The 13,396-nt window shown below is 29.9% G+C and overlaps 1 protein-coding gene and 1 long non-coding RNA gene across 4 annotated transcripts; one reads left to right on the top strand and one right to left on the bottom strand.

Annotated features, from left to right (window-relative positions):
- The first annotated feature begins 599 nt into the window (after positions 1-599).
- On the top strand, positions 600-13,390 carry LOC117179107 ((11Z)-hexadec-11-enoyl-CoA conjugase-like). Of its 2 annotated transcripts, none has more exons than XM_033370777.1 (6): positions 600-765; positions 8,221-8,483; positions 8,702-8,832; positions 9,369-9,574; positions 11,101-11,283; positions 12,762-13,390. In XM_033370777.1, the coding sequence occupies exons 2-6, from the start codon at positions 8,237-8,239 to the stop codon at positions 13,168-13,170; spliced, it is 1,176 nt and encodes a 391-aa protein (XP_033226668.1). In that variant the 5' UTR covers positions 600-765; positions 8,221-8,236; the 3' UTR covers positions 13,171-13,390. The 2 variants fall into 2 exon arrangements, with proteins under 2 accessions (XP_033226668.1, XP_033226670.1); XM_033370779.1 differs by lacking the exon at positions 600-765 and adding an exon at positions 3,558-3,678.
- On the bottom strand, positions 9,279-11,398 carry LOC117179108. 2 transcript variants are annotated; one of them, XR_004467861.1, is made up of 4 exons: positions 11,297-11,398; positions 11,084-11,220; positions 10,601-10,690; positions 9,279-9,560 (listed from the first exon to the last, which is right to left on the bottom strand). It is a non-coding gene; the product is annotated as an uncharacterized LOC117179108 (long non-coding RNA). The 2 variants fall into 2 exon arrangements; XR_004467862.1 differs by lacking the exon at positions 10,601-10,690.
- Positions 13,391-13,396: the final 6 nt, after the last annotated feature.

Genomic DNA, 13,396 nt, shown 5'->3' on the forward strand with positions numbered 1-13,396 from the left:
CACATTCTTAGAAATTAAACAAATTTGTCACCACAGATCCCAATTAGAAATTCAATCTTGATTTTTAGCATTCGAGTGAACACCATAATCTAATGGTTGAAAGCTTTACTATAAAATTTGCAAACTGTCATTTGAGAACGGTATAGCCTACTTAAGGAACCGGTCTAACGAAATCGAATTTACCTTTAATACTTAATGATATACTTGTCATATGGTCACACACATCTACAAGCTCATCGATTTTCCTTTTTTAAGAAATTATCTTTCTTTTCATATAAGTACCATCTACACATGCAATCTAAAGTATTTTTCTTATTGCACTTCTACACGTCTTATTATCGTATTCTTCTCAAGTGAAGGTACTTAACTCCTAGAATTTTCTCGTTAAAATTCTCCCTAGGTGTATAACAGAAAAAATATGAGAAAGAAATAAAAAGCAAAAGGAAAAAGAGAATATTCATGAAAGAGCTGGAGGGAGGGAGTGAATGCCTTCCTACAGGTGTTGAATCCATCAGTGATCTTTTTGGGGCAAAGATACTAAGTGGGGAGCGATAGGTTTTGTCGGATGCGGTTTTACGGGGCGCTTCGAACCTCCTCATAAGTGGGACATATTCTCTTGCATCTCCGTATTTCAAAGTGAACTTACAGTCAGATCGGAGCATCTCTCCATACTTGATCCGACTTTCAGTGCCTTTTCTCGGTGTGACTAGTGACATTTACCACTTCCATTCGGGGGGCTTTACCGCTCGGGCATTGGTGGAAAAAGTAAGTTTTTGAAAGTGTGCACAATATTATTTCAAATGACATTTTGAGGAAAAAGAAGTGACAACAAAAAGCGCGAAAATTTTTCATTTAATTTAAAATTCTTCTTCAAGATCTATTTCTATATGATTCAAGTATTATTCATAAGCATGAATTTCTCAACATTCTTATAACCTTTTTTATTATTGCCTATTTCCTTTCTTTCTAAACTTTCTTAATTTGTTGTAACTCAACAGAATTTCTTTTCATTCTAATTTCAATTTTGTTTTTGGCCATTTTCTTACAAAATCAATTTAAGCTTTAGTTATGTTTGCTCTCTTTATCAATGTGAAACCTCAAAAGCAATTGAAATGCTTTCAATATTCGTATTGATCAATATAAACCAATTAAGGTTTAATTTTATCTCAGTATATTTTCTCGACGTTTCTTTGTTCAAAATAAAATTTCACTCTTTCTGTGCCTAAAATCAACAGTTGAAGAGTTGGAATACAGATTTAGATGATCAGTACTTTGATCGAAAATTGGTTCATGACATACAAAATTCTTTAAAAATCAAGAACATATTGTGGTAACAGGATTTTTTTAAACCATCAGTTTTTGATTCAATAGTTTAATAAAAAAATTATTTAAAAATTCATTACAATTATACGTAGTAATCATTTTTTTCAACCATTTAGGATAGATATTTCGTAAAATAATGATCATTTAACGAAAAAAAATATTTCTTATTTCTTTCGGGTTTTTTTTCGCAAAAAAGGGTCTATTATACTATGATATCGCGATCTTCTGTTTTCGTTTTTTTTCGAAACAGAATAATTTTTTCTTATAAAAAATACTTTTTATTCTCATTTACCATCCCCATATATCGAGAGTAAATTTTATTATAACTAAAAATTAAAATACATTTTTTTTAATTTTTATATAAAGCTGGATTTGAAAACTCATCAAATTTAAATCTCATTTTACATCAAACATTATTTATCCGTATTTTTTAAACTTATTATCTCAGAAACGTGATTCATTTTTTATTCTTAAACTAAACATTGAATTTTGTATCGCCATCCGCAGTCAAGCCTGGCCCAATTACATGTTAGTTTCACTTTGAGTTGGTCAACTTCCAAATTTAGTTCCTCGAACCTGGATAACTTTTTTTATAAAACATTTTTGGCCTCAATTTAGCAAAAATTTAGCTCTGGTGTGGCAATTTTCTTGTTAAATCCAAATATCTTGGAATCACTTCAAATTATTGAAATGTAATAAAAATACCCAAAGATATGTCAAATCGTTTAAAAACTTTTGAAACCCCTTCAAATTATGTAAAGGTTTTAAAAATCCCTTTAATACTGATTTCGATTATACAATATGTTTTTTCGCTCTTTTGAAAAATGTCAATTTTGTTGCTTATCTAGTTATGTACTGCAACCTTCTACTTGTAGACGCGTTCTAAATTTAAAACATTAAAGTCCAACACGTTCCACGTCGAATAATTTAGTTTAAACATTAAAAACTGAACAGTTTAAAAATATATATTTCGATACGAATAATGATTTTTCGTTAATTTAAAATTAACTAATTTTTAATGGAATACGTTGCAAATTAAACGCTGAATAAAAATATGTCCAACCCAGAAACAAAGAACGGATTCGAAAAATTCAATAACGACCGATTAAATACGATTTAAAATTTAACGCTTTATTTATTTATTTATTAACTACAGATTGAAATCATTTCGATGTTGATGTCCGTTTTAAATGGATAATTTCGATTAAGAAGACAATCGTCCAATCCGCTTTCTTGGAAGAAAACGATCCATTAAAACAACCTTTTAGTCGTTTCTTTTTTCGTGGAAAATCGAGTCATTTTCAATCCGAACTTACATAATTTGTCTAAATGGTCTATATTTCAAATTTAATAATTTGAAACCGATATTGTTAAAAATTGTACAATTTTAAACTGAAACTTCCTAAATTGTCGACCCACAAATTGAAATTGTTAAAAATTGTACAATTTGAATTCGTTCAAAAGGAGAGTTTGAACATTGTATCGAAAAGTTAAACAGTTTTCAATTCATCTACAATTTTACAATTTCCAATGATGGTAATTCATTAATTTCAAAATTTAAAATGAAATACATCCAAAATCAAATCATTTCAAATATGAACCCTCATAATTAGATAATTGTAAAATTATACCAACATATAATTTCACCTTTACACAGTGAAAATTGAACAATTTACAATAGAAAGACCTTTCTCATTTTTCATATTTTATCATTTTTTAAATATAATGCATCTTTCAAAGCAAGTACATCAAGCAACTTTACATTATTAGCGCAAATATTGATCGAATAATTTCATATTCAAATCTGAAAAATTAAAAAATTATATCGTTCAGCATTTTATTTATATAATTTTATATTGAAAGTGTTCTGAATAGAAGAATTTTTAACTGGAAACTTTAATAATCGAATAAGATTTTACTTTTTCATTTCAAACTGCGGCATGCCAAACAATTTAATTTTGTTTATTAAATTTATTAAAAACTGAAAGCGCCTAGAGAAAAATAAGGGTTTAAATTTGTTTCGGGTCATTTTCTTATAAACTCATTTTTTACTTTACTTATTTTCATTTGAGGATCAAAATAAAAAAGTTTGTCATGTGCATCATGACAAGTTTGTAATTAGCATTATCTGCAAAGCTACTGTCACCATTATCTTAATTACAACTAGTACTATATTTTTCTAATATCATGACACTCGTGGACAACGTAAAGAAAAAACGCACAATAGGTATAAAGTAATGAGAGCGTAGGCATATATTTTTTTCAACTAAAAATAGAAGAAATTAAATTTCATATTACTTTTGTCTTCAAAAAGAAATCCTGATTTTATAAAGGATTGCAACACAATTAATACAGGTAACTTGTCTTGTGTTTCTTTATTGTAATTGAATATTCTATATATCAAATATGTATGATAAATAAAAAAATAAATAATAAATCGTAAAAAGCATATTTTGGTTTTGTATATGATAGAAGCAATTGTAAAGTCATGTGCACTTCCTTGAAAACTTAGCCATTTTGCTGAATGTTGAACTACATAGTTCAAAATTATATCAAACATTCACAAAATAACCTTTCAAAAATTTAACAGGGTCCTCAAAACGAACCTTGAATTTGAGAAAAAACTTACTTTGAAAATTTAATATGCCTGTTTCCAATAATTTCCTGAAATTTTTGAAATATAAAACAATCGATAAACTGTTTAAGGATATTGCGAACTTGCAAGAGCATACGCTAACTTCTCTGCTTGAAATTTTCATTTATCTATTGTCATCTTTTTTTAAGGTGATATTATACCTAAGTACGGAGAATATTTCAACCCTATTTTTCTCTCAATCAAATAATCGATAAATATTGATTTGCCGAAATAGTAATCTAATTGCAACACAAAGTATACAGCATAAAGAGTTAAAATAGCTCCAGGCAATAATTGCAGAATGCAAAGTTAATTCTGCTTCCAGAATATTCAGAATCGGTTACAGTTATTCATTAGAGAACTATTTAAAAAAATCTTAAGTCCTGTTATAAATGCGGGTGAATCAATTCAGTTCATTCAACCAAGACGTATTGCATTACGGCGTCCCAAAATACTTGAAACAGAAAGTTACCCATAAGGAATTAAATTGGCACACTGAATGAGAACAGCAAAAAGTAAAACTGAAAAAAAAAAATTATGCTGATCATGATTCTCTGAAAAGATTAATTCATGATAGGTCCTTCACCTAAAAATTTAATTTAGAAAAGTAGACCTATGAAAGTTAAGTCGAATTTAGAAATCGTGTATCAACCCCTTCCCATTTCAGAATGGATTGCTCATTAAACTGAACATTATTCATGAGTTTTCGATTTTATTTATTTGGCGTTTATCACAATTTTTGTCACATTTGATACTCTCAAGGCATATAAATGGTCCGGGTACAGATTGGCATTGACCTCGAAGTCTCCACTGACCTCCTTTCCAAAGAACTCGTTTACGTCTCTCGAGCTCTTTAAAAGACCGCTTCTTTCTCTTCACTTCCCGATTCTAGCATATGTGCGGATCAGGTACCGTTCGAATGGAAGTTATCGCTAAGAACAGCGCTTTTACTACACTAGCAGCTTCCATGCAGCCGTATTTCTGTCTCGCTTCCTAGTTTCAAGCAGAGTCATCTGCTCTCACTCGAAAAATTTGAATCGATATATGGTTAAGTAGCGCGAAGCACAATACGCGCACGCAATGATGACAACTCAGACTCATTATGCATCTCACATATTTTTTATTTTCAAAATGTATAAGGGTCATTTCATTTTATTTCGCCGAATTCGGTTTTGACCTAGATTGAAAAAATTTAGGACAATTAAGTAGAATAAAATTCAATGTTTTTTAACTCATTTAACACGTAATTTTTCCGATTAAACTACTACAAAGGTACATAAAAAATGACATTTATGTGCATTATAGAATAGAGAAAAACTCATATTCTATAATGTAAAATTCAAGTCACTGATAATTATATAAGTTTCCGTCAAACTAACCCGTCAAGTAGAACGCTAGGGCTAGTCTTACGGAAAATTCTGTACAGGTAGACAGTTCATAAGGTAATTTAAATTAGTGTAAAAACTTATTTGTTTGCTGGAAAAAAGGTTAGTATTACGGAAAATTCCGTTAACATCAGTCAATTTGTAAATTAAATCGAATGAAATCAGAAGTATTCAACAGTCTTTCTCAAAACATATTTTAAAACGAAGTATCTCGTTCCGAAATTCGGGATGAGGAGTCAAATATTTTTCATAAACTTGGCTAATGGTTTTCATGACAACTATACCCAGACATTTCAAAAATAACTAAAACATAAGCATTTTCTACACTACTGAAGCGTTATGAAAATCCCAGAATTTCATTTTTTAGCATACTTTTCATAAATTAAGCATTTTTTCATTTTTGATGCCGAAATATATAAAATTTTACTTTTAAAATTAATAAATTAAAGCGTTTCAACATTTTTGATTTGGAATTCAATAAAGATGTGTGTAAATTCTTTAAAAATCAAATAATTCCAAATTCATAAATTTATATTTACCCAAATTTTCATTGTAATTTTTAATGAAAAATAAATAGTGTTGGAAAGTAAATAATTTTAGATTTAATGTTTCAAAATTAGACATTTAAAAATTAAAATCGTTGAAAATTTAATATTTCAGATTTAACATTTTTAACCGACCAATTACTAATCGAAAGCATTTGAAATATAATAACTTGAAATTCACCTGTTGAATGGTGTACAATTTTTTATTTAAAAGCTCACAACTGCATGGTGTTCAAATTTTTTTAATTTGGGACACCTTAATAGTTGAAAAATTTGTGATTGAAAATGTATGAAATAAAAAAATATATTATCGGCAAATTCATAATGAGATCACATCTTTAAACATATGTTAAATTATCGAGTTTCTAATTTTTAAAATATATATATAAATACTTCAGAATAGAACAACATTAGAATATTTATAAATTTGAAACCTTTTAAATCCAAAATCTATTTTGAAATTAGTAGTGCCAAATAGTTTTGTCTTAATCTGTAAAAACTTCAATTTATACAATAGTTAGAATAACGTTGTAACCAATGTGAAAATAAAATTTTAATTTTAATGTTTGAAAATAATTTTAAATTATAATAAAATTTTCCTTGGCAAAAAATAGATCAACTTTTAAAAATTGGATGATTTTTAATTTTATTAACTGTTAAATGTTTTTAAAAAATTATTTCTTCACGTTTAAGTTGTGTGGATTTTCAAAATTCGAGTTTTTTAATTATAATATAAATTCGAAGTTAGCTTTTTTATTCCTAAAAGAATTTAAAACTGAATGAATTAAAACGAACAGCAGCTTACATGTTTTAAAACTAATATTATTAAAAGCGGTGCTAAATTTACAATACTTGTTAACAACAACGTTGTTATCGATTACGTTATAACAAATAGTCGCACGCCATTGCCACTTATCAGGCATGATGTACAATGGATAATAAAAGACTATTTATTGAATAAAAAAGAATATTGAACGATCATTAGAAAATATAAAAATTGAACTAGAATTTTTGAAAGTATGCTAAAAAAATTAGTTATTGATCATTTTCAGATTTAGTATTCTTTTTACTGCTATGTTCAGAGGCCTATTCTTGAAAGTAGGCAACTCATAAAATAAATGAAAAAGGGGAACAAAACATTTTAAATGCTATTAACCGTTATATTTAACGTAACTATCTACTCCTTATTTTTATAACATAAAATATAGAAATGAATAATACCTGCCAGCTCTTAAAATTATTTTAGGTGTTAAACTTTCATATTTATGCATCCAAATTATTTTCAAAATATTTTTACTTACCTTCCGTAAGCGTACATGCGTTGTACCTATTTTTAAAACTTTAAATATTACTATCGGTTACTTAAACTCGAAATAATAATTTGGATCCTGGCTTTAAAAAATGCAAACATCTCATGAACTAGGACCGACATAAGGGCCTTTTTCATTCGGACGGCCATATTTTATTTCTAAATTTTTCTAGCAAATTCCATTAAAAAATTTATTATTTGCTCGACAATTAGAATTGCAAATTTTTTTCATCGCCAAATCAGTCCGCGTATGAACCGTAAAAATGTTCAGAAAGGGAACACTGATGCGCTTTCGAGATTCCGAATGACTCGGGAAAGTTGATGGTTCTCCATTATGAATGGTAATAAGAAAACATCGTATCATTTACAGATTTTTCTAATAAGAGCCTCGATGGTCGTTAAGGCAATATGAATTTATATGCAATAAGTGCTAAACAATAATAGTTAATAACACTTTCTAGTAACAAGTCGTAATCCGAATTGTCCTAAAAGTAGAACAAACATCTTCACATCGCTTTTAGAAAATGAATTTCTTCATTATTCGTATATGATTGAACCATAAAAATGTAGTCAGTCACATAACAATAATTTTTTTTAGGAAGTTTAGTTTCTCACATTTGTTTCTGAATTACGAATCTCTGCAAATTAAAAATTAGTCGATCAATACAATGCAAATTTTATCTACGATAACAGATAATTATAATCAAATTATATGAGAGTTGAAAATGCGATCGCCCAGTCAATTCTGTAAATAAAAAACAAAATGGAAAGTTCAAAAATTATTTAACCGCGGACGTTGACTTTCTATTATACTACATTAGTAGTTAAAACACCGCATCTTTCCAAGTGGGACGTTTGTAAACCCTTGCACGTCCTTAACCACAATTTAACATTATTAGTCATGGTCTTTTGCGGTTTCTTTGATGAATTACAGCACCTTTACAATTTTAAAATTTCCTTGAACGTATTATAAATATTTTCCATGCATCTAGGCTTATGTATTTTTTAACTGGTTTTCAACAGGTCTTCCTGAAGGAAAATGGCACCAACTCTATTTGGTAGTTCGGCCACCCTTCTTCTTGAGGCTTCTCAACATGGAATTTCTCAGGAAAAAAAAAGTGTGCCAAAGCCAGAGTTATCTCTATCAAAAGCCAGAAGTGACGAGAAAAAGTACAAGTGGCACGTAGTTTGGAGAAATGTTATTGCTTTTGTTTACATTCACGGTGCTGCTGTTTACGGACTCTACCTTGTTTTCACCAGTGCCAAGTTCGCCAGTTTCGTTACTGGTGAGTTTCAGATTATTAACTTCTTTTATTTTTAATCATAAAGAAAATTTGGTTGATGAAACCATTTTTATTTCATTATTTATTCAGGCGCACATCCTAGCGAAAGCCCTGGAATATCCTTTAGGATACCCTGGAATGCTTTTGGGATATCCAAAAGTCCAACATGAGATATGACAATTTTTGAAAATAATAAAATATAATAAATTTTTTATTTTCAGCGATAGCCATCGGCGTTCTATCCGGAGTAGGTATAACAGCTGGAGCCCACAGACTTTGGGCACACAGAGCTTACAAAGCAAAGTGGCCCATGCGCATGATTTTGATGATTCTGCAAACAGTAGCCTTCCAGGTGTGTCTTCTTTTACAAAATCAATACTAATTAAAATAAATCCTAAATGGCCTGATAGCACGAGGATATTATGGAATATACCATTTATGTTCCGAGATATCCTAGGGTTTTCCTAGGGATATCTAGGGGATATTCTATTTATGATGATATTTCGATAACCCGTTGTATCTAAATGCTATACCTTGGGACGTTGGAGTGATGTTGAAAAGTCCCACGTGAGATACCGTCAAACGGGGTAATCTCGGGAAAATTCCCTAAATTGATAGGATAAATTACTCAAAATTTTTCAAAGAATCGGGAATCAATTCAAGCCTTAACTAATTGTACATTCTGGTTAACACAGTATCCCGAAAACATCCCACAATATGCTATGGATATTCCATGGATATAAAAATTGTATATTTGGTGAAATATCCAATAATATCCTATTGCTATGAAGCTGCCTACTTATTTTTTGAAGGAAGCAATTTTATAAGTATTAAATTACAAACATGAAACGATTATGTTGTATTATAAAAGCATATTTCTCATTATAGAACCACATTTACGAGTGGGTAAGAGACCACAGAGTTCACCATAAATTCACGGACACCGACGCTGATCCTCACAATGCAGGCAGAGGTTTCTTCTTCTCCCACATGGGATGGCTTTTGGTACGAAAGCATCCTGACGTCGTGAAAAAAGGTGCCACAGTCGATATGAGCGACCTCGAGAAGGACCCCATAATTCTATGGCAAAAAAGGTAAAATGACATTATTGTATTATTATGAAATAAGAATGAAACCCTTTCGGAGTGAGCGCAAATTCGTTCGGTTCTAGTCTTTTTACACTACTGAGGATTTGAAAACTTATAAGATAAAGTTTTAAGCAAAATGATGCATAAGGGTAAGGATGGATTTTAGATCAATCTGGAAGTTGCATGATGGTTGTTCAAACAACATACTTGGCCCACAATACAGCTCCGACCTGAGTTAATAATCAATGTTTCTAGTAATTACCCGAGGGAGAAAGCATTACAAAGTCATCTTGCTCACGGTTAACAAAGAAATACATAAAATGACTAATATGTGAAAATGACTCAAATGAAAAATGACTGAAAATGTTACAAAAAATTGGAAACTTCTTGTCTCTAAAACCATAGGATCAAATATAATTGAATTCTGTAGAACACATCAAGGTTATTTATACTTGCTGGACATTTTCACAAGAATTTCTTTGTTCTCACCTCCGAATTTTGTTTAAATACCCAAAAAATTAATCTCCAAATTTAAGCCACATCGGATAATATCATTCAATACATTATTCGGTATATTATTCGGAAATTGTGCATAAATTGATGAAACAATAATGCAAAACTGTTATTCACAAAAAATGTATTTATACAGTGACGCATTTTTTAATATGTTATACAAATTGTACGAGTTATAAACTGTGTCGCATTTAAAATGAAACCCTCACAAAATATATTTAAAAAATTACTGTCATACATCAGCCTAACACTTAAATTATATTTTCAATGCAAGTAGGCAGAATTAATCATTAGATAATTTTGAAGTTACAATTTAGAAGCGTTGAAGGTTTGCGTGAAAGAATAGTGAAAGCAATTCAATTCCTTATAAAATGTAAATCTGTCAGCGAGCGAAGTTTTCATCCCCATGTTGAAAATACATTTTTCAATTTTTTAAATAAAAAAAACCAAATAAGTGGTACGGACGCTAATGATAAAACTCGTTTTTAATATTGCTACTCATAAAGATATACTACATACATTTTTATTTCAAGCCCATTCAATTTTTTCATCATTCAGTTCGTACTGATCTACCTGGTACTGGGTTTCCCCTATATACTCGTACTTCACCTGGAAAAAGCAAGAGAAAAAAAAAGTATTTTACCAAATTTTTAAGAGATTTAAATATTTTTAATTGATATTTTGTTTTCTAAGAATACTCTTACATGTTTAAATATACTGAAATTTAAAAAAATGCATTGTCTAAACACTATTTTCAGAACGCATTTTCTCCTTTCTATTGAACATTAAATTTTATTATTAACATTAAATTTGATAATAAAATAAATGATTAGAACATAAACTGCCACTGGTTAATATTAACTGATTAGGCTCAAATTTATAGATAATTTTTTGGGTATTTGAATATGGTGTTTCTCATTAACATTGTTTTTAAATACACCTATTATTTATTTTTTTCTTTTATTATATATATTGCATAATATTAGTATTTTAAATTCACACTTTTATTCTATTTTCAGGTTGTACATTATACTCATGCCCATCTTTTGCTTCCTGATTCCCACCTGGATTCCTTGCTACTTTTTTGGAGAAAAACCGATTAATGCCTGGTACCTGACTTTACTGAGGTACGCCCTGACCTTAAATGGAACTTGGCTGGTTAATTCCGCTGCTCACATTTGGGGAAATAAGCCTTTCGACAAGTAAGTCACCTACCTGATTTCCACTGATTTCTTATTAGGATTTATGTGCTTATCATGAGAATTCACTACATCACTTTCAGTTATTTAAAATAGATCAAGGAAAAAATCTTCTACGTCAAATGAGTGACGTTTTAATAGAGACAGTCAACTTTTTCTCTAATATTTAGACATTTTAATATCAATAATGGATATTTCTTTGAATTTTACCAGCTCCTCTGCATAAATTAAGGATATGTCAGCCCAATGTAAATTATTTAAAATTTAGAAACTTCTCTGAAAAATTATCACACAAAATTTATGATACTCAAGTTCTTATAAACATTGAAGAAAAAGTTTTTTCTTATTTTAACGTTCCCCTCTTGTAAAATTAACAGTTTTCTCAGGCGATATCATCACTAATAATATTGTAGTTTTTGAGAGTTTAGTGGAATATTTTTACTCGAGACCTGTGTGATATCTCATTATAGGTACTTTTTATAATACAGGGAAGTTTCCACGTGCACCGAAAAAATTCGGCTATTTGAACTGGAAAAAAATGGCTATATGTACCAAAATTTGTTATTCCTTTCTTGCACCTTCTTAGACCAAACATTTTTCTTAAATGCAAATGATTTAGAGGTCCACTATTTGAGTTTTGTCTTTCTATTTTTTTACATAGTTATTGTTCCTATTATCTCTATGTCACATATATAATTATTCTCTTCTACATTAATATCATTGTACATCATTTAATGAACATATTTAATGTCATTTTCAAAAAAAAATAATAATTTGAACTTCCATGGTCTGAACCTGTTAACTGACATTTTTTTCGAAGTTGATTTTTACGTATTTTCTAGAACATTTTATATATGCATTTAATATCCCGCAAATGAAACGGCCGAATTCCTTTTAGCTTTTTCTAAATGGATTTTCGAAAATCGCGTTTTGGTATTTTCAGCATAGGCCAGCGGACTGATTTTCCTTCGCACTGTAAAATTTCTGAAATGTCAGTTAACAGATTTAGACCGCGGACCCTTCATTCGATCTCACTCGTTCCACATTTTTCTACAAGAATTTTACATACGATATGCTAATCTTAATCAATATAATTAAACAATACCATGAGTAAATTAAACGAACTTACTGAACAAAATTTGCAACAGACAAGAAAAAATTACTGTTTTCCTTGAAAATGAGTCAAAATATGCTCATTGAATCATTTACAATGCTGGTAATATAAAAGGAATAATTTTTATATATATTTTCTAGATATTCAGAAGATAAAGACAACAAAAAAATCAATAAAGAAAAGAACAAAACTTAAATAGGAGACCTCTAAATTATATCCGATTTTGCTTTTTTTCGGAAAAATTTGGTTACTAAAAAAGTACATCATAGGATAGTGTGTGTTCAGATTCGGAAAAAAAATATTTAATATAATTAAACTACTGTATTTACAGTACAGTATTAAGTATAATTTTAATTAAAATGTGCAGAACAATCAGTCCAACTGACAGCCTGGCAGTCGGAATTGGAGCCTTCGGAGAAGGATGGCACAATTATCATCACGTCTTCCCCTGGGATTACAAAGCAGCTGAACTAGGAAATTACAAAGGCAACATTACCACAGCTTTCATTGACATGTTCGCGTGGATGGGCCAGGCCTATGATCTTAAAACTGTATCTGTAGCGATGGTAAACAAAAGAGCTGCCAGAACCGGTGACGGTTCCCGAGAACCAAGACCTGAAAAGCCTGACCAGGAGGAAGATTACGAAGGTCATCATCACCATCATCACCATCACCATCACGATCATTCACACGAAAATGTCGTTTGGGGTTGGGATGATAAGGACATGGCCGAAGAAGACATGCAAGATGCTGAAATTTATAACAAAGGCGATTAAATCGCCAACAACTTTGGATGCTAAATGAGTGATTTTATTTATTTTACATGACTAGTGAGAAAAAGAAAAACTACTTGTATATATTCGCGAAGTAATGAGGAGGAAGCAGTATCGTATCGACGATCAAGGAATCAACGATTTTTTCAAGGATATTTTCATCGCACTCGACAAAAATGTTTGAATTTTGAATTTATTGTATTAAATTGGAATATTATGTATAGTTTAT

The sequence above is a fragment of the Belonocnema kinseyi genome, chromosome 8 (assembly GCF_010883055.1).
Source record: "Belonocnema kinseyi isolate 2016_QV_RU_SX_M_011 chromosome 8, B_treatae_v1, whole genome shotgun sequence".
NCBI classification, from domain to species: Eukaryota; Metazoa; Arthropoda; class Insecta; order Hymenoptera; family Cynipidae; genus Belonocnema; species Belonocnema kinseyi.